The 26494-nt window shown below is 50.8% G+C and overlaps 1 protein-coding gene across 1 annotated transcript; it reads right to left on the bottom strand.

Moving 5' to 3' along the window:
- Positions 1 to 298: 298 nt before the first annotated feature.
- PYGM (glycogen phosphorylase, muscle associated) lies at positions 299 to 26494 on the bottom strand. Its single transcript, XM_081893001.1, has 19 exons — positions 26127 to 26494; positions 18841 to 18942; positions 18611 to 18689; positions 16766 to 17001; positions 15718 to 15829; positions 14405 to 14487; positions 12623 to 12766; positions 11842 to 11934; positions 10375 to 10521; positions 8985 to 9148; positions 8695 to 8809; positions 8118 to 8219; positions 7279 to 7426; positions 6035 to 6093; positions 5466 to 5607; positions 4623 to 4830; positions 3636 to 3770; positions 1528 to 1594; positions 299 to 736 (listed from the first exon to the last, which is right to left on the bottom strand). Exons 1-19 carry the CDS (start codon positions 26367 to 26369, stop codon positions 584 to 586), a joined length of 2532 nt encoding a protein of 843 aa, XP_081749127.1. The 5' UTR covers positions 26370 to 26494; the 3' UTR covers positions 299 to 583.

The following is a 26494-nucleotide window of genomic DNA, read 5'->3' as shown; positions in this document are numbered from 1 at the left end:
CAAGTATCCGCCCCACCCCCCCTGTAAAAATACATTCCTGCGGTTGGCAGTAGTTTTTAAAACCTTTATTATTATTTTCATCCGGTATGGCACCCTCTCCCCTCCAGGAGCCACGTTGCCCCATTTTGACGAAACAGTGCTGCTTTAAAAGTGAGGGGATAAAATCCTCCCTCCCTACCCAGCAATACATCCCTTTATCCCAAAATGGGACAGAGAAGCCCCCTTAAAAAGCAGGGAAGCCATAGACACCCCTCACCCTTTGAACAAAAGGAGGGCTTCAAGAGCAGAGATGGGTTGCAAAATCAAGGTGTGGACCCCCCCCCTTAAAATAAATAGCACAGCATGGCAGGAAGGGGGGGAGAAGGGGGACTGGGCCGAATTGCCTGCCCACAGCTCCTATGGGGCAGATTCTAAAATGGGGAGAGGGGGAACCTAGACAGAAAAACAATCTCCTCCTTTGACCTCCTTCCCCCTACAAGAAAAAGTGATTGTACATTTGGAGCCAGATGAAAAAGGGGGGTGGGGACCCATTGATTTTGAGCTGCCCCGTTGAAGTTGCTGATGGCACATGAGGGGGGGGGCTTCACTCCCGAGGCTCGTCAGGGGCAGGGATCTTTTGGCGGCTAGGCTCAACACCCCAGATTTCACGGGCGTACTGGGCGATGGTGCGGTCGCTGGAGAACTTTCCGGAACAAGCAATGTTCCTGATCACCTTCTTGGTCCACTCCTTGGTGTTCTGCGGATGGAGATCAAAGCAGCGAATCATGAGAGGGAAGAAGGGGGCCTCCCACACACACTGAAATGTGGGCACCTGGACACCCCTGCCAACGTGTTCCCAAACCATTGGAGAGGACCAGCTCTAGGGGCCTCCTGCGGCCAAAGGTTCAGCTACGAGGATTTCCTTTTAAAGTTGGGATTCGTACTGTTATGAGTTTGTGGGTGCGAGACACCCTAAAGCCCTGGGTGTAATAGGTGTTAGAATTTAATCATCTCCGCCGCTTGGCCTCCCTCCTCCCACTCATCTGCTTCAGCTTCTGCCTCTAATTCTGGACTACTTTCTGCCACAGACTCTTCCTGCTCACTAAACCCTGTTGCCTTTTTGCAGTCTTCTCCCTCTGACCTCTCCTTGCTGTCCCACCACCACTCCCTGGGCTCTGAGCCTTCTTCTCTTGGGGGTTCCCCCCACCATTCCTCTTGTGTCCAACCAGTGCATGACACTCCCTCCCTCTACCGAGAGTCAGTTGAAAGACAACGCCAGTGTTTTAGGTTAGGATTTTAGGACTGGGGTTAGGAGTTATGCAAGGGAGATACTAAGCAACAGGCTGGGGTGACAGTCAGAGAACAACGGTTGAGGTCTGCTGGAGACTGCTTGGCTTCCCTGTCATTCAACATGTCTGGCCTGATCTATGAACACCTGATCTATGAACAACTGATCTATGAAAACACATATGCACACGGCAAAGGTCCTTTTTCACCAACGCCGTCCCCATCCCACCGCCACTGCGCATGTGGGGGGCACTGCCTCACCTTATAAAGAGCATTGACCTTTTCTTGACATTTGATGTAGGACTCGTAATCGGCAAAGACTTTGAACCTACAAGGAGGGGAGAGAAGCATAACAACGCAATTCAAAGCGGTGGCGATGGGTTGTGCATTTATTCAAAATCCAGTTAAAACTCTTTCATTTAATTAATCCGACATAATTGATGGACTTGGTCCAGTGGTAGCAGCTTTTCAAAGTCCGATAGTCATTTACAGTGCTGTCCCTGCTGCCCTCTTGCCTCTAAGAGCAAGTGTATACACACACACACACACACACACACACACACACACACACACACTGCCCCCCAGCCACTAGGTTAACAGGAGCAGCCACAAAACAACTCCTCTGCACACACACACACACACACACACACACACACACACAGTACAACCTGCAAGCTGACAATCCGCACCCAGCAAATCCCAGCAAAGCCTGTGGAATCATAGAATTGTAGAACTGCAAGGGCTCACAAGGGTTGCCTATCTGTGATGCAACACAGGACTCTTTTGCTCAAGGTGGGGCACGAACCCACAACCCTGAGATTAATAGTCTAAGGCTCTACCAACTGAGCTGTCCCAGGAGTTACAACTACAGGCTATCACAACATTTGGGAAAGTGTAAGCCATGAACTTTGAGAACTTGGACTAAACTGCGGGAGGCAGTGGAAGACAGGAGTGCCTGGCATGCTCTGGTCCATGGGGTCACAAAGAGTTGGACACGGCTAAACGACGAAACAACAACAAGCCACGAACAGTTTCCACAATCATTGGAGGGCCAGTTCGGGGAGAGATGAAACATCAGCTCAGGAACCGGATTTGGATGGGATTGCTCTTTCCCACCTCCCTCGGCCAGCCAGTGCCATTTTAGGCTGCCACCTGCTGGGCAAATAGTGGCCCTAACAGAAGACCAGGGGGAGATGGGAGTTTTTCCACTTTTCTTTCATTAACTATAGGTGCATTGTAGGGGGGGGGGCTGTTATTCAGACCAGAAAATAGAGGGAGAGGAAGCTTCTCTCTTCTCAGCCATGCCAGGAACAAAACTCCACCCCTACCCAACATGAGCTTAGAAAAAAAGGTTTCATAGCCACTTTTTTGGACGGGGGGAGGATAATCTTTGTCCCAATAAGGATCCCCATCCCACATGCCACAACCCATGCCTGCAATTAAAACGAAAGGTGAAAGGTTTTCCCCAAAAGGCACAGTGGAATTGAGCAAAAATAAGATTAAACAAATTCACTGGCCCCTGGATGCCAGCTGGGCATCACAAGTGAGGAGAGGGGGCTGTGGCACTCGGGTTCTGCTTGGGGGCATCTGCTGGGTTACTGGGCAAAACAGGATGCTGGACTAGATGGGCAAAAGAACAACCCAACACAGACTTTGGTTCTAAGCATTAAGCCCAGGAGTGAGGAGCCTCTGGCTATTCCACACACACCCCTGCCCCCAAAACGTTACAGCTAATGGCAGGTGTAGGGCAGGCAGAGACACAGCCCACAACTCTTAGCCCACAGCCAGTCCCTGCAGGAAGCCAGCTGGCTGGCCGGACTTCAAAGGAGCACCCAGGACTCCTGGCAACCCCTCCCACACCACCACTGCTTTGAAGTCTGACCTCATTGCTACATCAGGTGATTGGCAGGTGGGTGGTCCTCCCAGGATAGCTCAGTTGGTTGAGCACAAGGCTCTTAATCTCAGGGTGATGGGTTTGAGTCCCAGGTTGGGCAAAAATATTCCTGTACTGTAGCGGGTTGGACTCGATGACCCTCGTGGTCCCTTCCAAATTTACAAGTCCACACCTGTTGAATCTGGCCCATGAAGGGGCAGGGGAGATTGAGATCTTGCCCATCCCTGAGTGAGCATCGGGTGTGTTTGGTCCTGAAGCTGCCCTCCCTCAAAAGGTGGGAAGGGTGCCCTGTGATCAGGGCCCAGGCCAGGTTCATTTCATTTGTTTGCGGGGGCGGACAAGGCAAGATGCACCTTGAACAGCAGATGCACCGCAAAAAGAGATGGAAAGGAAGAATTTGGCAGCGTTGAGGCCTCCAGAGGGTTCTGGCAAGAAGGCAGCAGCACTCCCCCACCCCAATGCCCAGCCGTCTCACCTGTCGTGATACATGAGCATGTTGACAATGTCCTTAAAGAGGTCCGGCTGCTTGGGAGAAAAGAAGCCGCTGCTCAGCTGGTCGATAACTTGCTTCAGCTCAGGGATGTGGTCATAGTAGTCCTTCGCACAGTAGCTGTGGGGCAGGGGCGAGGAGAAAGGGCAGAATTTAACTCGGAGCGTGTGTAAGTATCCATACCCTCCCAGGCCTTCCATATGTTCTGAGGTCAGGATAATGATTTCAGTGATGGCTGTGGTACCTCTAGCACCAGTGGCAGTCTAGCCCTGAAGACCGCTCACTCATGAACAACCTCGGGAAAGGCCTACTGTGCTCATCTCCCACATAGCCTTCCCAGGAACAACAACAACAACAACAATTTATTTATTTATTTATACCCTGCCCATCTGGCTGAGTTTCCCCAGCCGCTCTGGGTGGCTCCCAATCAAGTGTTAAAAACAATACAGCATTAAATATTTAAAAACTTCCCTAAACAGGGCTGCCTTCAGATGTCTTCTAAAGAGAAGATAGCTGCTTATTTCCTTCACATCTGAAGGGAGGGCGTTCCACAGGACGGGCGCCACTACCGAGAAGGACCTCTGCCTGGTTCCCTGTAACCTCGCAATGAGGGAACCACCAGAAGGCCCTCGGCGCTGGATCTCAGTGTCCAGGCTGAACGATGGGGGTGGAGACGCTCCTTCAGGTATACAGGACCAAGGCTGCTTAGGGCTTTAAAGGTCAGCACCAACACTTTGAATTGTGCTCGGAAACTAGTGGGTTGCTGTGAGAAAGAGGGGAGCTGGACTAAGATGGGTCTGAAACTATATAGGCATTTAAATCTCCAACAACAGGGCTGGCCTTTGCCTCCTTGCCTTCATGGTACACCCCTTTGAGCACTTTGAAATCGCAGCAAAGGACAGAAGGGCGGGCAGAAGAAGCCAAGGAAGGTCAATGGGGCCCAGAATGAGCAACCCCCACTGGCACACTCACCCCTTCCTGTCCAGCTCGTCCACGTCCTCCACCCGCATGCCGAAAATGAAGAAGTTCTCCTCGCCAGCCTCCTCAGCCATCTCCACGTTGGCACCATCCATGGTGCCAATTGTCAGTGCCCCGTTCAGCATGAACTTCATGTTCCCGGTGCCAGAGGCCTCTGTGCCCGCTGTGGAGATCTGTTCCGAGAGGTCGGAGGCAGGGACCACTGCAGGGAAAGCAGGAGGGGGGCTCAGTGGGGAGCCCAGAGGTTTTCACACATAGGGACAGGAGGAGCCCACCCAAGAGATGGGGAGATCTTCCTCCTTTCCAGCCTATGTCAATCACAGACGGGTTCACTTAAAGAACTCCATCCCGTTGTGTTTGCACATCCATCTGCAAATTTTGTGTGTGTGTGTGTGTGTGTGTGTGTGGTGGTGGTTGTTTTCAATTTTTTAGAAAGTCAATGCAGATTTTAATCTGTTTCGTTACTTTAACTTTCTGAAAGTTTTCAAGACTTTTAATTTTTCTTTTTGATAATTTCAACCTTTTTCATCTGAAACCGCTTTGAGGTTGGTTGGTTTTAAAAAAACCATCAAGCAGCATACAAGTTTTACAAAATAAAAAAATTGTACTAAAATATATTATCACAAAACATATTGATTATTTTTTTTAATCTTGATGAATGCATTTCTAAACACATTCCAAAATATGCATTGTGATGCGTCTTGGTGCGCAATTCAGGCAGAAGCCTTCATCTCAAATTTCGAAGGATAATGACATCCCAACCCCCAGATGAGCCCAGGTGGGGTGAAGCTGGTCAGCTGACAGAATCCTGCAAGCCCACCCTGGCCCCTGAGTTACCTTTTTCAGCCAGCGAGACACGGTAGTTCTCTAAGAAGATGACCTTGAGCCGATCTCCGATGACGGGGTCGTGATTGACAATGTCCCCAATGGACGTGATGAGTTTGATGATCATCTTGGCCATGTGGTAGCCGGGGGCAGCCTTTGGGGAAGGGAAGATTTAAGATGACCGTAACAGGTGGGAGAAATGGGCCAAAACTTCTTGTTGCCACCCATCTGCCTCGAGAGACAATGGAGTGTGCCTCCGGGGGTGAAGTCAAACCGCTGCCTTATCTATGCCAAAGTGACCTCCCTGGGGCGCAAGCCTGGGCAGGGTGTATGGAGGTCCTGGGTCTGCAGACGACAAGGCCCCCCTCTTGGTCTCGCTGATGTGGCCCAAAGGAAGGCAGAGCAAGATGTTTGGCACCAGTTTGGCTGCAGGAGTTGCAGGAAGGGGGCATACAAGGCGCCAACCAACCCTTTCCTTCCTATCTGCCCCACCCCTCTCCAGACTTGCCACCCGCACCCATACAACAACCCCCCCCCCCAGAACTTGTCACCCCCCACCCTGCACCGCTCATGGCTCTCACTTTGCCTCCAATCATGATCGTCCGTGGCACAAATTGCTTGTTTGGCTCCCTCTTGATCCCTGCAGGGAGGAGAAAAAGGTGAAACAAACAGCGACACTCTGGGACCTCCTGCCCCAGATTCAGGGAGCTGCAATGCCCCAACACCAGATTTCACCAGGTGCCCAAACTCTCCCTCCAATGCTTGGCAGCAGAAAGGAGATAAGGGAGGTTCTCTCTGGCGCTGCCCCATCCCAGCTTTGAGGAAGGAGAGGCCTAGGGCCACAGAAGGGGGAGAGGGGAAACCAGCCTCCCCACAACCCCCATTAATTAATATGACAGCATTAATTAACTTCATAGGCACCAAAGCGCTGATGGAAGCCTTCCTAGCCAGTTCACCTGAACCCACTGGCTGTAGGCAGTGTTGGAGGACAGTGTGTATGTGTTTGTGTGTGCTTCCCAGACAACACTGAGCCGACTTCTGCACATGAAATTGTGCAGGCATCAAAATGCCTTGGGCAAGCGCTCATCAGCCCCTGATCCAGCTGATTCTTTCTGCATTGTTTAAAACAATAAAACACTGCACATTATTAAAATAAGGGAAAGGACTCCTGGATGGTTAAGTCCAGTCAAAGGTGACTATGGGCTTGCGGCGCTCATCTTGCTTTTCAGACCGAGGGAGCTGGCGTTTGTCCACAGACAGCCATTGCCATTACAGTCATACCTTGGTTCTCGAACGCCTTGGTACTCAGACGTTTTGGCTCCCGAATGACGCAAACCTGGAAGTGAGTGTTCCAGTTTGCGAACGTTTTTGGGAAGCCAAATGTCTGACGCAGCTTCCGCAGCTTCCGATTGAGTGCAGGAATCTCCTGCAGCCAACAAGAAGCCGCGCCTTGGTTTACAAACAGTTCCAGGAGTCGAACAGACTCCCGGAATGGATTAAGTTCGACAACCAAGGTACAACTGTATAAGAGAACGAGGGAGGCATTCGTGGTGAGTTCCGGCACCTCTTTTTCTAGAAAAATAGCACTGCTCCTGCCTCTCCTTCTCTCTACAGCACCGCCCCCCTTCTCAGCCCTTCCAGGAGAGGAGGGGGCTGGTGACCACTCATCTCAGCCCCCTCCCTGGTGGCTAGAATCAACGTGGAGCTGCCAGTTCCCAACCCTAATCCCAACCAGTCCCAAAATGTGGAAATTAGGAGTTTGTGGGTGGGTGTCCCCACTTCCCCCAGGGGAAGGGGGTCAGAATAGCCCGAGCCCCCTACTCACGGTTGTAGAGAGTGATGATGTGGAGACAGTTGAGCAGTTGCCTCTTGTACTCGTGAATCCTCTTCACCTGGATATCGAAGAGCGAGTTGGGGTTGATCTTCACTTTGTACTCCTTCTCCAGGTAGGCAGAAAACTTCAGCTTGTTCTCCTGATGTGGGAGGGAAGGCAGAGGGGTGTGAGTTTTCCCAGAGCACACTCCCAAAAACACAACTGCAGACGCAAGAGAAACACCACAGGGCCCAACCCGTTTTATCCTGTTGTAAAATCAGTTGATAACTAACAAAAGGGATATTGCTGCTTAATAGAGCAAGATTTTTGATTCCAGATTCTCAAACTGTATTACATCCCCCCCAACCCCTATCCAGCGACTCTCTTCTGCCAAAGAGGGGGGCACATTATCGGGGGGCACTAAATACAGAACAGGATGGGGGGGACTGCATAGCCCCCAAGTATCCTGGACCAGGACATCCCATCTTTTTTAATCAAAAAGGCCATTTGGGTTGACATGATCTCATGTGATTTTGCGGGGCAATTCCCCTCCCCCCCCAAAGCGTCACTTTTTTCCCAGGCCCACAGTTCTGTGCACTGCCTCCAAATGTACATTTGTGCGCAGTGTGTGTGAAAAAAAATACTTTTGGGGGGCTGGGGGAGTGCAGTGCAAAATCACACAACCAGAAAAGAAAAAATGCAATAGAAAAGAGAGAGAGAGAGAATATGAATCAGCAAAACGTAAATATGTGATGAACTACGTCCTGTATTGACTCAATACAGCATTTTACATTGAAATACAAACTCCTGCCACCAGCCCAGCCCTGGCCCATGGACCCCTTATTCCTCACTTGTTTGACTTTTGCCACGTCCCGGATGAAGCCTTCATCTTCCACAAAGTTCAGGAGTTTCTTCAGCTGATCCAAGTCGGAGATGTAGTCTTCTCCAATGCGCTGGAGGAGGAAATGGGAAGAGAAAACTCACCACAAGCCCCCCAGGAAGTGGCAGGCCCAGTTTGGCCATCTGATCTGCGATTTGGGGTTCCACATGAGGAGGGGTCCCTTAAGCCAGAAGAAAACTAGCACACAAACTCAAAGGTATGGATGCAAAAATTAATTTGATTCTATAATGGCAAGTGGAGGGGTAGTTAAGAAATACAATGGCATTTTATATCCAACAGATTTCAAAAAATCAATACTTCCACCTTTACACACACACACACAGCCTTAATCCAACTGTAACTGAGAATGTTGCATTAAAATGTCATTGAAGAGACTAAACGTCCATATTTTGGCAAGTGAATCAAATGTGGGAGCCGACCAGCCCAAAATTCTTTGTTTTTCAAGTGAAACCTCCAAGACTTTGCATTTGGCCAAATGGGGAAAATAGCAAAGCCAGCAGGGAGGGCCTCATCCTGCTCATCTTCACCTCGGCAATGATTTCAGCCAGCCCTGGATTGCACAAGACCAGCCAGCGACGGGGGGTGATGCCGTTGGTTTTGTTCTGGAATTTGTGTGGCTCAAACTCATAGAAGTCTTTAAACCTGGAAGAGGAGTAAGAGGAGAACTACAGTTAGAGGCACTTGTGGAATTTGGTGGACCAACACTCTGGCAGTTTCATATGTTCATACCAGACACCCAACAATGTGTCATGGGACCAGAAGAGGGCAGGAAAGGGAAGGGGGGTGAAGCCTGCCTGTCGTGGGGCAGAGTACCTACACAGTGGCCTTCAGGATCTCGGAGTGGATGCGAGCCACGCCATTGACAGCATGGGAGCCCACGATGCAGAGGTGGGCCATGTTGATGCGCTTGACACTGCCTTCCTCCACCATAGACATGCGGCGCATGCGGTCGAGGTCCCCGGGGAACTTGGCATAGACTTTCTGCAGGGACAGAAGGGCGCCCCAAAGAAGACGTTAACACCCATTCCCATTTATAGGGCCCACCCCCTCCCTGCCATCTCTGCTCCAAGCCCAAAATTTCAAGCACAGAACCAGGGTTTGAATTAGAGCAGGGTTTCCCAAACTTGGGTCTCCAGCTGTTTTGTTGGACTACAACTCCCATCATCCCTAGCTAGCAGGACCAGTGGTCAGGGATGATGGGAATTGTAGTCAGCTGGAGACCCAAGTTTGGGAAACACCGAATTCGAGGAAGTGGAACCAACCCCCCCCCCCACCAATTTGCTTTTAAAATGGGACCGGAGAGAGAGATGATTTAGCAAAAAGAGTGGGGATAGGAGTGTGTTCATTCAGTGCCCCCCAGTTTTCTGTTGCCCAACAATTCAGGCACTGACTGGAAGTGTCCTGAGGGGTGCCTTCCTCACTCAGCCCTTGAGCTCCTTCCCCAGAGGTAAATGAAGGGCCGGGGCCAGATTAAGACCTTTAGAGGCCCTACGCACCTGAAAGATTTTGGTGCCCCCATATATACCTATTTCAAAATATGAACAATAATAACAAGCAAAATATAATTTTTATTTTTCAAAATGAAATGGAACCCAACAGTAAGATGGAAAATAATGTTTGTGTACCTGCACTTTTATATATTTGAAAATAATAATTTTTTCCATTTGCAAAACCTTTGATCAAATCTTCAAAAATAAATCTTACGTCACATATCTGCTTCTATACATAGTGGAGATAAGGCATCATCCAACCTGTTTTGTTGCAATAGTTGTTCTGTTGGGATTTTTTACTATACTTCAGCAGAGAAAGTGAATGCTCAGATGAGCAAATTTGTGGCCATTCATGTTAAAAATCCGGCAACGAGGAATTTCTGCAGTGCCCTCCTTCGTCAATGCCCTAAGCACGTGCTTATTTTGCTTAATAGTTCATCCAGTCCTGGGGAGGGTGCTGGCAGTGGCGTAGCGTGGGGGTGCAGGGGGGCCGGCTGCACCGGGCGCAACATCTGGGGGTTAGGGTTAGGGGGCGCAAATCCACGGGTTAGGGGGTGCAAATCCACGGGTTGGGGGTGCAAATTACTTGCCTTGCCCTGGGTGCTGACAACCCACGCTACGCCACTGGGTGCTGGGAAGGCTCCTCCCAACTCCTCACCCCCCTCCACCCGCCCCCAGTGGCCTCCCTTCTCTCCCACCCGGGGCTATGGAACTCACATCGAGGAAGCGCTGGTTGATCTCATAAATGATCTCCAGGTGGCGGGGCAGAAGGGTCTCCAAGAGGTGGACAGGCCAACGCTCCAGAGCCTCTGGCAGCACGGTGTGGTTGGTATAGGCACAAGTTCGCACTGTGACATCCCAGGCCTAGAAGGGACACGGAGAGAGACTGAGAGAGAGAAGCAGCAGCAGCAGCCCTTGAGCCAAGCTGGACCAGCTCAGGAGGATCCTGCTGCCTGATCGATTGATGATGGCTCTGCAGGGTCTTCAAAAGGGACTGGAAAACAGTGATGGAGAAAGCAGATAAGAGAACCCCACCCTACAATGCAACCCCTGGGGTATCCCTGGTGAGGAGGAGCACAACCGTGAAAGGGAGACCCGGTTAAAAGCTTGTTTCTAACAGGACTGCCTCCTGTTTCCTTGACATGCCCCTGGAACAGGAGGACATGGGCACAGGCCAATATACCCTTTCAATACCGATACTACCAACAATGTTTTTTAGACAGGCTGTTGGGAAAGGAGCCCAAAGTAAAGCCACCCTCCCACCACACCCCTTTCTGCCCTGCTGGCCCAGGCCTGATCAGGCTTTTGATTTTGCGATTTCTCTGCCCACCTGGTAGGATTGCAGGACCTGAGCCTTTCCCAGGGTTTCATTTCAGCCAAAGCTACCAAGGGGAAGGGTCTGTGTTGGATCCTAGGGTTCGTTTTTGGAAGGGGTAAGCAGAGGCACTCTTTGAGCACCCCCAAAGAGCCTGTCCCTCACATCGGAGCAGCAGCAAGGAGCCCCAAGGAGCTGTCCTGGGATTATGTGGAAAGAGCCAATTCTCCGGGCATCCCTCCTATGGGAAACCTGCCTGGATCCCTCTCTCTGCCTGCCTGCGAGCCTCACTTGCCGAGCGCAGGGGTCCTTTAGAGAATGGGTGCTGGAGCAAGAGAGTGCTCAAGCCACCAGCTTCCCCCTTGCCTTGCCTGACCCCTGCCTGGGACCCTCACAAGATGAAGATGCTTCTTAAATATTCTTGCATTCTCTGAATGTTTATTTTTGTAGGGAATGTTCTTTGGCTTTTTAGCAGGAACGCTGATGTGTTGGGTTTTTATACTGCTGAAAGGTTTTGAATTTGCATCGTTTGTAGCATTTGCATTTGCATGATTGTATTTTTGTGTGTATCTGGGAGGGTTTTGGCCTGACAGGCAGCATATAAATAAACAAGAACATTAACATAACATTCCTCTTCCTGCTGTCAGAGTTTCCTTTGGCTGTTGGGTCTCGTTTCATTTAGCGCTGGGGTCATATAAATGCATTTTATGATTGTGACTTCATTGTCGTTTTAAATAGTCATAAGCTGCCTCCTCATGAAAAGGCGGGCTAGGCATTATTTACATAAATAAGCTCCGTGGGGAAGGATTTCTGCATCCGTCCACCCTGCTCTGGCACCGACCGTTGCTTAGAGTCCAGCAGCTCCTCACCTTGTCCCAGTCCAGCTTCTCAATGTCCACTAAAACCCTCATGAGTTCTGGGATGGCCAGAGAGGGGTGGGTGTCGTTGAGCTGAATAGCAACCTGGAGGAGGCAAGGAAAGAGAATCAGGTAGAGAGGTCAGACTGGAGAAATCAAGGCCGCCCTGTGGCTCCCTTCCCTTGGTGCCCTAAGCACATGATTATGTTGCCTTGACAGTTAATCCAAGGGTGGCGCTGTGGGTTAAACCACAGAGCCTCGGTCTTGCCGATCAGAAGGTCGGCGGTTCGAATCCCCATGACAGTGTGAGCTCCCGTTGCTCGGTCCCTGCTCCTGCCAACCTAACAGTTCGAAAGCATGTCAAAGTGTAAGTAGATAAATAGGTACCACTCCGGCGGGAGTTGAGCGCCGCAACCCCAGAGTCAGCCACGACCGGACCTAATGGTCAGGGGTCCCTTTACCTTTTAATGGTTAATCCAGCCCTGCTCCCACCCCATTGCAGAGTCCCCACAGGAGGGAGGAAGTGTAACTGCCAGGAGCCCCCCATTTCCAGATGAACCTGGCTCTCTCTCTGGCCTCTGCACACTGCTGAGTGAAAACAGGCAGGCGAGGGAGCAAGGGAGGCCAGCTGCCGATCCTTGTCACCGGCTGCCACTTCTGCTGAGCCCAAGGGACAGAGAGAAGCAACAACAGGCACGGAGGAGACATTGGCAGGCGACTGACAACAACGCTGGCCCCAAACACCAGGCCAGCTTGCACTCCAAGCCCCCGTCAGAGAAACCAGCCCCGCTACCTTGTCTGGGAAGGCGTCGAAAGAGGTGCGGACGGGATCGCGGCTGCCAAACTTGGAGGACTTGAAGCGGCGGATGATGTCTTGCAGCGTGGCGGCCACAACAAAGTACTCCTGCTTCAGGCGCAGCTCCTTGCCCTCAAAGAACTGCAGAGGATGGAGGCAAGGGGAACCCAAAGGTCAGCACAAGGAAGGCAGGGGAGGAAGGAAGCGTAACGGCTGGGAGTCCTCCTCCCCCATTCCCATAAGCAAAAAGATGAGCATTGTGGCAACTTAAGAGCAAAAGCCACATTTGTTTTTAAGACACCACAAGATGACTGCCCAGCCCCGCAACCTACTCAGTTGCCATATTTTGAAGAGCAAAAAAGAGGACAAATTTGCCGACTTCTGCTTTTAACTACAGAATGCTATGATGACTCTCATTTAAATACCCCTACTGGATGTAGGCTATAGACATTTTGCCGAATTTTAAAAATCTGCCCAGACAGATTTTACTCCTGAAAAAGAGGACAAATGTTCAGGGAAAAGGGGACATATGGCAACCAGACCTGGAAAAGAGATGTATCCTAGAAAAGGAGGATGTATGGCAACCCTAATCTGAAATTTGTCCACGTCTCTCAAGAAATTGACAGGTGCTGCCCAGGATCCCACTGGGAGCCAGGAGTCCTGGGTTCTAATCACTCCCACTCTACCAAGAGCCAAAACAGCAGCAACAGAGGTGGAAAAGAGAAAGACCTTTGGAAGTAAGGCTCCCAGTGTGCAGTGGCGTAGCGTGGGTTGTCAGCACCCGGGGCAAGGCAAGTAATTTGCCCCCTAACCCGTGGATTTGCACCACCTAACCCGTGGATTTGCGCCCCCTAACCCTAACCCCCAGATGTTGCGCCCAGTGCGGCCAGCCCCCCTGCACCCCCCACGCTACGCCACTGCCAGTGTGTACCATTTCACAATGCATTTATTCCGTCTTTCAGCAATGTGATTTCTCACTATAAAGTTTACAATGTGTTTTCCTGAAACATTTTTTTGCTGTGTCTAGATCCAGCCTCAGAGGCAGGACAGAAAGCTGGAGGAGGGGCAAGAGGCAGGCTGCTAAAGATTCCAGGGAGTCTCCCCCTTCTTCTGCAACCAGCTCCCCTCCCAGAGAAACGAAGAGGGCGGAGCGAAGAGAGACAAGGTGAATAAGTCTCAGAGTGCTGGGAGTGGTGGGGAGGCAGGGTCCTTCAGTCCTTGCAACTGGGAAGGGTTGCTGTGATCACGAGGCCTGCGCTGTTTGGGTTTCTTTGAATAAAGAGGTAACTTCACTGACACCAAGTGTTTTTTAATGTTCACCTGCTCCTGACTCCAGCTCCTGACACCAGGTGGCACAAGAGAAGACTGGCTGGGGGCTCAAGAACAAGAGGGGGGAGTTCTGCTGCCCTGCCTGCTGCCTGGGGAAGTTGCCCCATGCTGTCCAGTGGTGGGGCTGGTCCCTGTCTCCTTCTCCCCCTCATCTCACTCACACTGCTGCTCTGGAAAGTAACGCCTGGGGGGAGGCACACCACTTTTATGCTGGGCCGTCCCAGAGAATACTGGAGACCACAAACTGGGAGCACCTGGGCTTGGTCCTTCAGCCAGCATAGGTAGGAGAAGAGGACTCAGAAACCTCCTCAGACTTTTTTTTTTCTTATGCTTGCTCTCATCATGTGTGGTATCAGATGCAAGTCTAGCCTCTACATTAGTCTCCCCACAACTCTCTGAATTTCTGGAACATTTCCTCACACATCAGGAAACTGAAATTACAGAACTTACGTTGTCGTTGGGATACAGGACCCGGGAAATGTTCTCAGCCAGGTTTCTGTCCAGCACTGCCTGGATGTAGCCACCGACATTAACTGGGAGAGAAAGGGAGAGATGCAATCTATTCAAATGGGGCAAAAGTTATACAGAAGCTGCCTTGGAGGGGGCTGGACTAGATGACCACCTGTGTCCCTTCCAACTCCATAGTTCTATGGTTATAAGTCAGCCTGTTTCTCTAGCCAGCTCAGTGCTGCCTGCGCTAACCAGCAGGGGCTTTCCCAGCCTGACCTGGTGGTGGGAACTGAACCTAGGACCTTCTGCATGCCAAGCAGGTAAGCTCACTAAGAGATGGGAAGCCACCTTAGAGCAGGTCACCCAGCCCAGAGCATGGCGCCTGGGTTCTCCAGGGTGGTCTCGGGCAGCAAAAAGGGGGGCCTTTCCCATTACCTGCTGACACCTGGTTCTTTTCTTAAGCGGAGAGATGCCAGCAGAGGTTCTGCATGCCAAGCAGGTGCTCTGCCACTGAGCGATGATGGTCCCTCCCCTAAGTGAGGTGCAAGGAAACCTCTAAGGATGTCCTGCACCCACAAACGCTGCAGAGTTCTTGTCAGTAGCCAAACACACACTGAGAGACAGACATATGGAATGAGCGAAGAAGGAGCTTCCTGTCTAGCAGGCATCGATAGGCTTCTCCTCCATTAATTTGTCCAGTCCTCTTTTAAAGCCACCCAAGTTGGTGGCCATCGCTGCTTCCTGTGGCAGGGAGTTCCACAGTTTAGCTATGCACTGCATGGAGAAGGACTTTCTTTTATCTGTCCTGAATCCAACATTCAGCTTCTTCGGATGTCCAAAGTGTTAGGAAGAGGAAAAACTTTTCTCTATTGACTTTCTCCAGATCTGAAAGGCAGGAAGCTGCCCCACACTGAGTCCACTGTCTACACTTACAGGCCCCGGCACTCTAGGGTTTCACGCAGGGGGTGTTCCCCGTCCCATGTGGAGACGCCAGTGGGGACTGAACCCAGGGAACCTTCCGCATGCCAAGCAAACGCTCTGCCTGCTGAGCCACACAAGGCCTTCTCGGTAGTGGCGCCCACCCTGTGGAACACCCTCCTTTCATTTGTGAAGGAAATAAGCAGCTATCCTTTCTTTAAAAGACATCTGAAAGCAGCCCTGTTCAGGGAAGTTTTTAATATTTAACGCTGTACTGTTTTTAACACTTGATTGGGAGCCGCCCAGAGTGGCTGGAGAAACTCAGCCAGATGGGCGGGGTATAAATAATAATTTATTATTATGATTATGATTATGATTATTATTAATCCACTTACAGTCCTTCAGGTTGAACTCGTTGGGCGCCCGAGCAGACCACAGCCGCATGGTGTTGACGACGTTGTTGCGATAGCCAGGGACGGGGGTGTCGTAGGGGAGGGCAAGGACCACCTGCAAGGCAAGGGGGAGGGTTCTGAACTGGCCTTGGGGCTGCCTGCTGAGCACCCACCAGCAGACAGCAATCCTGGTCAGGCTGCCTGGGATGAAGAGGGGCACAGCAGCAAGACCCCCACTCCTGCAAGAGACTAGGAGGGCCTAGGAGCAGGGAGGGCGGACCTCGAGGTTGCCTTGGTTGGCCACTGCCAAGGGCACAGGCCTAAGGGGCGCGTACAAAAATTGCACCTCTCCACTCTGGCTCGAAGTGACCAGGAGCTCACCCACTCGGCTGCACACTGCCCAGGCTGCTCTGGGCACAGGAATCTGGCCGCTGGTGTGGGCCGTCAGAGCAGCCCTGGAGAGCCCCCTCCCCAGTTGGCTGGTGGTGCTATTTAAAGTGTGGGCAGAGCACCAGCAGAGCTTGGAGGGAAGAAAGAGCAGGAGGCAAGAGTTGCAGGAGGGGGGGGGACGCAAGGAAGGAGGCAGAAGGGAAACGAAGGAGGGAGGCAAGAAGGCAGGCAGACCGATGGAGGAGGAAGTGGAGGAAGAGAGCAGAGCAGACCCAACCCTGATGACCGTGGAGGAAGTCACTGGCAGAGTGCGAAACGCAACAAAAAGCAAACCTATTGAGTTTTTGGTCCATGGTCTCTCCAGGCTTCAGAGGCGCCAATTCAGCTCCTTGCCAAGGACCGAAATGAGCCTTGCCCCCCCAGCTATGAGCTCAGCACCATTTCTGGCCCCTGCAAGCCACAACAGGGTGCATCTGTGCACATCTGAGCACACACACCCCATATTTGGACCAGGGAGGTAGAATCCTTATTATCATTGTTGATTACATTTCTATGCCACCCATCATCCGAAGGTCACAGGAGGGTTAAGCCATATAAGAACACAAGAATACAAAGCAAATCTACCCCCGCCTTCCGGTACCCTCCTCTCATTCCTACTGACCTGGGTGTCTACCCATTTAACGCCATCGTGGTCATGCTGGACGCGGCCGTAGAAGTGCACGGGGATCATGTACTCTGGGCGGGCCTTCTCCCAGGGGTTCCCGTAGCGCAGCCAGTCGTCAGCCTCCTCCACCTGCCAGCCCCCACAGATCTTCTGGTTGAAGATCCCGAACTCATAGCGGATGCCATAGCCATAGGCTGCCAGGCCAAGGGTGGCCATGGAGTCCAGGAAGCAGGCTAGTTGGAGAAGGAAAGGAAAGGGTTAGCGGAGCCAAAGGGGGCTTGGGCTGCATTCCTCTAGGGCTTCCACGGGAATGGATGGATTGGTTGAGTTCAAATATATGCCACTTCCCCACAACGGGCTGCTGGGCCTATAGCAGCTTACAGCAAACATTAAAAGTGTCCAAATACAGAGCATTGGAAATACCATTACAGGATATGTCAGCATAGGACTAATTTAGCCAGCCAGCCCTGGTGATCATCTAATGTTTATTGGATGGATTTTCCCCCTAAATTGATTTTTGAATTCTGAATTTATTGTTATTCACATTTTATACTGTGTTTTTTTTTTATTTATATAAATTTTTATTAAAGTTTTCCATAAAAAGCAATAAACAAATCCATTTATATATCACATATTTAGCCTTACTTGGACCTCTCCCAACCTTTCTGACAATCTTTCGTATTTCCAATCTTCTCTTCACATTCCTTAATTTTATATTGCCATTAGGTATTATGTTTCTATCTTTGCTTGCCTTTTGACAATACTCCTTCTACTTTCACAAAGCCTCTTTAAAGCACGCTAGCGTTGTACTATCCTCACATATACTTTCCAAATACTCTGTAAATTTCCCCCAGTCCTCAATAAAATTCTGGTCCTTTTTGTATCTAATTTTCCCCGTTAGTTTGTCTAACTCTGCGTAATCTATTAGTTTTGATCTCCATTCCTCTAAGGTCGGAACCATTTCTTGTTTCCACCTTTGTGCTAGCAGTGTCCTTGCTGCAACAATAGCATATTGAAACAGTTTGAGATCTCTCCTACTTATATCCGTTCTTGTTATGCCCAGAAGGAAGGTTTCTGGTTTTTTAGCAAAACTGTATTTTAGTATTTTCTTTAGTTCGTTGTATATAGTTTCCCAGAACCCCCTTACTTTTTTACAGTCCCACCACATATGTATGAACATACCCTCCTTCTCCTTACACCTCCAGCATTTGTTACAGGTTTTATACATTTTTGCCAATTTTGCTGGTGTCATGACACCAGCATTTTATACTGTGTTTTATGCTGTTTTTTGTTGCATCAATTAAGTGTTTTAAATTTGTTGTTAGCCGCCCTGAGCCCGGTTTTCTGAAATAAAAAATTATTATTATTTAAAATGGCAAAAAACATCAATTTGGCAAACGCAAGGGAAAAGGAGCAAGCTTGTTTTCTGCTGCTCTGGAGGGGAGGACCTGAATCAGTGGACTCTTGTGACAAGGAAGGAAATCCCTACTAAACATTAGGAAGAACTTTCTGGAAGTAAGAGCTGTTTGACAGTGGGACGGACTCCATCAGGAGCTGGTGGACTCCCCTTCACTGTCAGGGGTTCCTTAACTCTGATTCCTGCCCTGCAGAGGTTGGGATAGAAGCCTCCAGGGGTCCCTTCACATTCTATGATTCCATGAGACAGCTGTGTTGGGAGGAGGAGGAAGACCATCAACACACGAGTGCGCTACCCAGATCCTTGGCAGCAACAGGAAAGCCACAGTCATCCTAGCCCCACCGGGAGATGCTGCCAGGGAGAAAGAGGTGCTTGCAAACCAGGGACTCAGCCACCGAGTGGCAGCCCCTCCTCTGGCGGCTCACCTGCCAGGCGCCCGAGCCCTCCGTTACCCAGGCCAGCATCTTCCTCGATCTCCTGCAGCTCTTCCATGTCCAGGCCGAGCTGTTGGACAAAAGGAGGGTGCGGAGGGGAGAGGGGGTTGAATTAGCTCAGGTGGGGGTGGGGGGAAGCCCCCAGCCCCAGGAACCTCCCACGCCTCCTTGGCCCATCACCACCAACCACCTTATCCACACACACACCCCAGTCCCCGAACCTGGTAGGTAGCTTCATCGCAGGCATTCTGCAAGGCCAGGTTGACCATGGTGTTCTGCAAAGTGCGCCCCATGTAGAACTCCAGAGACAGGTAATAGATGCGCTGCAGGAGGAAGAAGATTGAGGAGGAGTTAGAGAGGAGCAAAGATGGACCTGTGAGCTTGTGCTGTGTTTACGGGAAGAAACTGTGCGCTGCCGTCTCCCACGGAGAGGATTAGATTTGGATTGTCGTTCTTATCACCATTGCGTTGCTTTTATTGAACAAGATGTTGCGCCTTGGTCACCTTTGACTGTTGTTGTTTCGAAACACAATAGATTTTCTTTAGTTCCGCAGATATAAATATGACACTGAGAACAATACTTTTAACTCTTTTTGAAATAAGTATTATACTAAACTAGAGCTTAGTAGCGGAAAAAGGTGGCTGGCAGATTGACAGGTGGGAAGGAATATTCATAGGAAAAAATAGATACAGTGGTACCTCAGGTTAATAACTTAATTCGTTCTGGAGGTCCTTTCTTAACCTGAAACTGTTCTTAACCTGAGGTTCTGTTCTCATCCTGAAGCAAAGTTCTTAACCCAAGGTACTATTTCTGGGTTAGCGGAGTCTGTCACCTGAAGCATCTGTAACCTGAAACGTCTGTAACCTGAGGTACCACTGTATATAATTGGACATATATAATAATTCCATAATAGTTTACATCATCCCCAGTAACGTATCCGGGTGACCATTTTCTTGTATCTTATTTCACCAAGGCATAACAAACATGCCCTACTTTTCCAGAGGGGCTGTTGCGAACTAAAGCCTAAACCACGATTGCTCAATTTACTGTGCCTCATTCATGGCAGCGAGACTTTGCCACGCAGGAGGGAAGAAGCAAATTCCTTGAGGGTCTGAGTGGTCAAGACTGGAGGCAGGCTCCCGCTCCCTACTGGCTGAGGGGCTCTGGGGAGCAGGAGAAAAGCCCCACTGCTTTGGGGGCACTCGAGACATGCCCCTGGCATGAACTAAACACTGGTAGAACTCCCTGATGCACCAGCAGAATGCTACATGGGTGCAGCTGGTCCACCTGCCAGTGGAGAAAGCAAGTCATGGATGGGGTGCAGGGGGCATCATTATTGGCATAATGACGAGCCCTCTTCTTCAGCGGATATGGCCCATTTGTTTTATAGCTCATCAATACCAGATTGACTGTATCATTCCACACATGTCGGCTCCGAAATAAAGACTCAGTGTGATCAACACAGCTAATCCCAGGTAAGTATGTCTAGAACTGCAGCCTTATTTCACAATTTGCATTTCTGTTTCATGATTTGGAATTTGTAATACTGTATTTTTTGCTCTATAAGACTCACTTTTTCCCTCCTAAAAAGTAAGGGGAAATGTGTGTGCATCTTATGGAGCGAATGCAGGCTGCGCAGCTATCCCAGAAGCCAGAACAGCAAGAGGGATTGCTGCTTTCACTGCACAGCGATCCCTCTTGCTGTTCTGGCTTTTGAGATTCAGAATATTTTTTTCCTTGTTTTCCTCCTCCAAAAACTAGGTGCGTTTTGTGGTCTGGTGCATCTTATAGAGCGAAAAATACGGTATATAAAGCCTGCTGAGCTACTGGCTGAAAGCAGCAGATGTGAGCCACACAGCCCCTATTAAACTGCCTTATACCAAATCAGGCTATTGGCTGATCTAGCTAAAAAAAAAGGAGGCTCCAGTCCTCGCAGTTTTGGATAAAAGGCTGATTTACAGAGGGACACAGTGAGTCATGCTATTGACCCATATAACCTCCAGGTGTTATTGGACTACAGCCCCCATCAGAGGCGGATTTAGGGCAGTGTGACCAGTACTTTTACACTGGACACTGAGCCTAGGGGGCGCCGCAGCTACAACATAGTGAATTGAGCAGAACGAAAGGCGAGAGGTTGGAGGGACCAAATTTTGGCCTTGCACAGGGTGCTGCGGGAATTTGAAAGACCCAAGTCTGCCGCTGCTTCCATCACCCCTGGCCATTGGCTGTGCTGCCTGCAGGGGCTGATGAGAGGTACCACATTGCTTACCTCTGGTCTACACAAACTTGCAGCAGCTCTCCAGCCTTACAAAAAGAAGTCTTTTCCAGCCCTACCCAGGGGCTGAACCCAGCCTCTGCTGTGTGCCAGTGGTCCCTCCTGGGAGCACAGGAAGCTGCCTTGTATCAGAACAGGCAGCTTGTCCACCTCGGCCTCCAGGGGTGACACACAGACCTTTTATCTACTCACCCCTGGAGATGCCAGGGATCAAGCGTGGCCCTTTCTGCCCGCCTGCCAAGCAGGGGCTACAGGTCCCTCTCCTGACAGTTCCCCTCTATTCTACCAGGAACTTAGGCGGTAGCTGTGTGGCCACCTCTGCATTGCAAAAAGGGAGATAAAGGCAACATCTCTTTTTAGATGTTATAGGTGCAAATTTAGAAATATTATAAGTTACATAGAAAAGTAATGCATCACACCAACGACAGACCGGCCAGCCTATGTGCCTGCTCGACTGCTCTTTATATTGCATTCAGTGCTATTTTAATAATGAGGAGGAGGTGGGGTACTGGAACTCACTATGAACACCCCACTTATAATGGAAATGGCAGCCACCTGAGAGGTGCCGGAACTGAGTTCTGGCTGGGGGGAAAAAGCCCTGATTGCATTTCTATCCCACTATTTTTCAGGAAGAGCTCAAGGTGACTTACATGGTTCTTTGTCTTCTCATTTAACTCCCACAACAACAACCCTGTAAGGTAGGCTAGACTGAGAAGCAGTGACTGAGCTCAAGGTCACTCCCCACAGAGCTTCAGGCAGAGGGCCTTCTCGGTAGTGGCGTCCGCCCTGTGGAACTCCCTCCCACTAGATGTCAAAGAAATAAACAACTACAGTACCAGACTTTCACAAGACATCTGAAGGCAGCCCTGTTTAGGGAAGCTTTTAATATTTGATGGATTACTGTATTTTAATATTTTGTTGGAAGCCGCCCAGAGTGGCTGGGGTGGGGTATTATTATTATTTTTATTACTTCATGGCTGAGTGGGGATTTGAGCCTTGGTCCTCCAGGTCCCAATCAGACATTCTAACCACTAGGCTACACTGGGTTCAAGGCTTCCACCCACTTTCTGCCCAGCTGCTCGCCTTTCTTGCAGTTCTTTTAGATTTAAACAGAACTTGGAAGAGGACTGTCCTCTGTGAGGTAGGACACTCGGCCACATGGTACTTGGGGGGCCAACCAGCCAAGGCTGGGTTCAGCCCACATGCAGGGGAACCACAGGGGCGGACTGGGAAAGGGTGTTATAAGCATGGAGATAATGTAAGCAAAGCTCTCTGAAATTTTAGAAAACACCACATCGATATATTATCTTTATGTAGTATTGGGTCAGCATTGTTAGAGGGGATTCAATTTGGCAAGCAGATCCCACCTCCTGATAAGCCCAGCATCTGCTCATCTGGATCAGCCTGTGTCCAGTAAGGAATGCCTCTGAGATATTCAAAAAGCAATGTGAGATAGATAGAGATAGAGATAGAGATAGAGATAGAGATAGAGATAGAGATAGAACAGGAAGCAAAACTTTACAAAAGTTTGTTCTGTTTTAGGGCACATTTTCTTTGGGGGCGAAAATAGTGTTAGTTTGTTTCTCAATGGCTGGCTGACACAGGCCGGCGGCAGGCAATGCTAGTAAATGTGAGTTTATTTGCAATGCTATCCTAATCTCGATTCCTGGATATTTTGGGAATTGGGTAGAGTTACTCAGGCTGCAGCCCTAGGCACATGCGCTTAGCACGTAAGCCCGGGTTGAGGAATGAACGCAGAAGGACTTTGCTTCTGAGCAAATATTCGCTAGATGGTGCTGTCGGGGGGGGGGGAGGCACTCTGTACATGCCCAGAAGCACTCTGCTTTCCTACTCCTACACATATTCTGTCGCTCCACTTAAAGTGCTCATTGCAGATCATTTCCCCGCACTAAATGTGCGACCAGAAACATTTCTGAACAGCTGGATTCCCAGTGTGGTCAATGCCTGGGATAGGACATCCTGCACCAGCCGAACTCTTGGCATTCTCCAGCTGAGTGCTTGCAAAATACTCACCCCCTCAAGAAGAAGCTCCATCTAAGGAACCTTTGTTGGTGCCCAGGTTTACTACCACGACTTACTAACCATTAGCAGAACTTATTTATTTATTTATTTATACATGTGATCTACAGCGTACCATTCCTCCAGTGAGTTCAGCCCTGCTTTGCTTGAATGCATAGGCAGATACTATTAGCTAGCTTGATTTCTCTGCGTATGGACCATCCAAACTAAGGAAGTATCTGCAGGGTTGGGGAAATGCAGAGTTTGCAGAAGTACAGAAAACATTTATTAGAGACCCCACTCTGCAAAAACAAAGAAACAAACATAACCACAGCCAAATAAGAACTGTGCACAATATAATCAGAATGCTATTGCAGGGGGGGGGACTCAAAGGAAGGAAAGAGAATGTGCCGGAAGATGGCAGAGCTGATCGGCTGGAACCCTGAATTGCAGCACATGCCACACTGCAATATTTTGTTGCAGGCTCCCTACTACTACTACTACTGCTGCTGCTGCTACTAATACTACTACTAATAATAATTTATATTCTGCCTTTTCTCCATTGAGCTTAAAGCAGTTTGCAGGGTTCTCCCTCAATTTATCTTCACAACAACCCTATGAGGGAGATTAGGCTAAAAGAGAGACTAAGGTTGCCCAGTGGGCAGAGTGACTGAATAGAGCATGGGTAGGCAACCTAAGGCCCGGGGGCCAGATCCAGCCCAATCGCCTTCTCAATCTGGCCTGGGGACAGTCCAGGAATCAGCGTGTTTTTACATGAGTAGAATGTGTGCTTTTATTTAAAATGCATCTCTGGGTTATTTGTGGGGCATAGGAATTTGTTCATTTTTTCTCTCTTCAAAATATAGGTCTGAGGGACAGTGGACCAGCCCCCTGCTGGAAAAGTTTGCTCACCCCTGGAGTAGAGGTTTGGAGCAAAATCCCTCCTGTCCTTTGACCACTCTGGTCCTCAACTTAAAGTAAATTTACTGCAGCAGTGGCATCATCCTGGCTCCATGAGGATGACATCCCACCAGTGGCAGATGAGATCCAGCCTCCTCCACACAGCTGGAACGAGCAGAGCCGGAGTCCAGAGCAGGTCACCTGGTGAGCTCTGGTTGGGATCGAGCCCCCTTGGCATTTCTCACTCCAGATGAATCCATGTCCTCAGAAATGACTGCGGCATTCTGAGCATTCTCAGAGGCACTCCTATTGTTTGTTGTTTCATACGTCTCTAATTCTTAAACCCCTCTCTGTAAATGGGGGGAGGGGAGCACAATCTGGGTTTCTTTGGGGAGCTAGCAGATTTGAACCAAAGAGTGGAGATTGCAGGGAAAGAGGAGATTTTGGCTAAACATCAAGGGAACTTTCCTAAAGGGAAGAGCTCTCGGCCAGTGGGGCAACCTTGCCTCAGGGGGGTCGTGAGTGCTCCCTCTCCCTTCCTCTCCTTTGCTAGAGCTACCGTACTTAAGCAGAAACTGGGCAACCAGCCACCAGGGATGCCAAAGTCCAGCTTGCACCCTGTGCTGAGGTGGGGGTTGGGCTGGATGACCTCCCAGACCCCCCTTCAGACTCTCACATTCTTTGATTCTACAGTCTGGGACTCAGCCACAGCACTGGTGTGGTTGCCAGCACAAACGAAGCCCCTTTTTGAGATACTGGGAATGAGCAGCAGGCAAGGAGGCATCGCAAAGGAAAGGTGTTTCCTCTGGCAGAAGGAACCTGCGGCCAGGTACCCCTCCAGAACCAGAACGCAAGGCCCACCACTGCTGCTGCTGTTCCTCCACTGGCCGGCTGACCTTTCCAAGCTCCACAAGCCGAGACCGGCCCATCTTGGGTCTGCTTCTGTCAGCTGTATCTGGTGTCCTTCCCCCAGAGCCCTGGTCATGCTGACACAGGCCTATCCCGAAATTAAATGGCAAAAGTTCACAGCAAATGTCAGGCTGGGCTAAATTTAAAGAGGACGGGAAGGAGCTGCCTCCCCTGGCTGGGCCCATCCCTTTGTGATGCAGAGAGAGGGAGGCAGATACCTGGAGACCCCACCTCCACCCCCACTCCAGCCTCTGGAAAGCTGAAATTGGGGTGGGTGGGGCAGATCTCCTGGATGTTCAAATGCACCTGGGTGTGCGGAATGAAAGTTGGGGGGGGCTGCTTTGCCTGGTCTTTGAACCTGAAGCCAGGTCAGCTTAGTGACCCACACAGAACATAAACTATGGAACTCCCTGCTGCAGGCGGCCACCCACATGGATGACTTTAACAGAGGAGTAGACATATTAATTGAGAGGGGGGCTGTTGATGGCTGCTATCCACGATGGCGGAAGGCAGCAATGCTTCTTAATACTGCTGAATGGAAAATGGGAGAGGGGGGTTGTATTCCTTTCCCACACCTGCCACCTGAGGACTTTCTTCCTGCAAAGGGCTGAAACCTTTGGGTGGAACACCTGCTCGGCATGCAGAAGTTCTCCCCCTAACAGACCCCCCCCCAAACAGAAGGGGTTTTGCCCTCCAAGCTTCAGGTGGGCGTCTTGGGGCTTTTTGGCCCTCCATCCCGACCCGCGGATGGGAGCAGGTGGCCTCTCTCTCCCGCAGGCGGCGGGGAAGCGTCTTAAGCAGCTATTAATACCCCCGACCGAAGACTGGCTTGGATACCCCGCCTCCCCTGTCGCCCCGCCCTCCGGAGGGGCAGCTTCGACACCTGGAGCCACCGGGAGCGAGAGGCCGGAGCTTGCTGGAACCCAAACATGCAAAGGGCAGGGGGGGGGGGTCCGGAATAAGACACCGGGGGGGGGGCGGGGAGGCTGACACCAGCTCGTCGAAGGCACGGAGTGCGAAAGGTCAGGCAGGAGGCAGACGCTCCACAGACAGTACTTGAAGGAGCACCCCCCCCAAAAAAGTCCCCCCCATCCTTGCTCCCAGATCACCGTCTTTTCTCACTGAAGGAACGGAATAAACTCCTTGCTGCCTCCCCCAGCCGACTTTGGGGGGGGGGGCAAGTAAGCACCGCCCCGTATATTGATCACATGCCGGAGCTCACCCATACTATTTGAATGTCAATACCCATTGTGGGGGGACTCAAATATTTTGGGGGGCTCCTATGGGGCCAGGGTCCTACCTCGTGGGGGCCACAATACCCTCCCCCCTCCGGACCTCTCCCCCCCCCCTCCCGCGCTCCTTTGATCTCCTCCTCCTCCTCCTTCCCGGACGGGCTCTCCCACCTTGGGGTCCTTCTCGTAGTAGTACTGCTGGGTGCGGATCCATCGCCCGACGAGGTGGTCGCGGACGGTGTGGGCGAGGGCGAAGTAGTAGTCGCGCGGGGTGGCGACGTTGCGGTCCTTGACGAGCGTGAAGTGCAGGTGCCGGTTGAAGTTCTTCTTCAGGTCCGTCACGTTCTCCACGCCCGCCAAGCCCCGCACGCTGATCTGCTTGCGCTTCTCGTGGTCGGACAGTGGCCGAGACATCCTGGCTGCACGGAGAGTGGCGCGGAGCGGGCGGCTAGGTAGATGGAAGGAAGAGGACTCGACGGGGCGGACTCCGGGGGCGCTGCGCTCTCCGCTTCGGCACCAGCAAATGCGCCCCAAGCCCC

Source organism: Podarcis melisellensis (assembly GCF_964234715.1).
Source record: "Podarcis melisellensis genome assembly, chromosome: 16".
Lineage (NCBI taxonomy): Eukaryota > Metazoa > Chordata > Lepidosauria > Squamata > Lacertidae > Podarcis > Podarcis melisellensis.
Note: the sequence above shows the minus strand (reverse complement) of the source record. Positions and strands in the feature narration are given on the sequence as shown.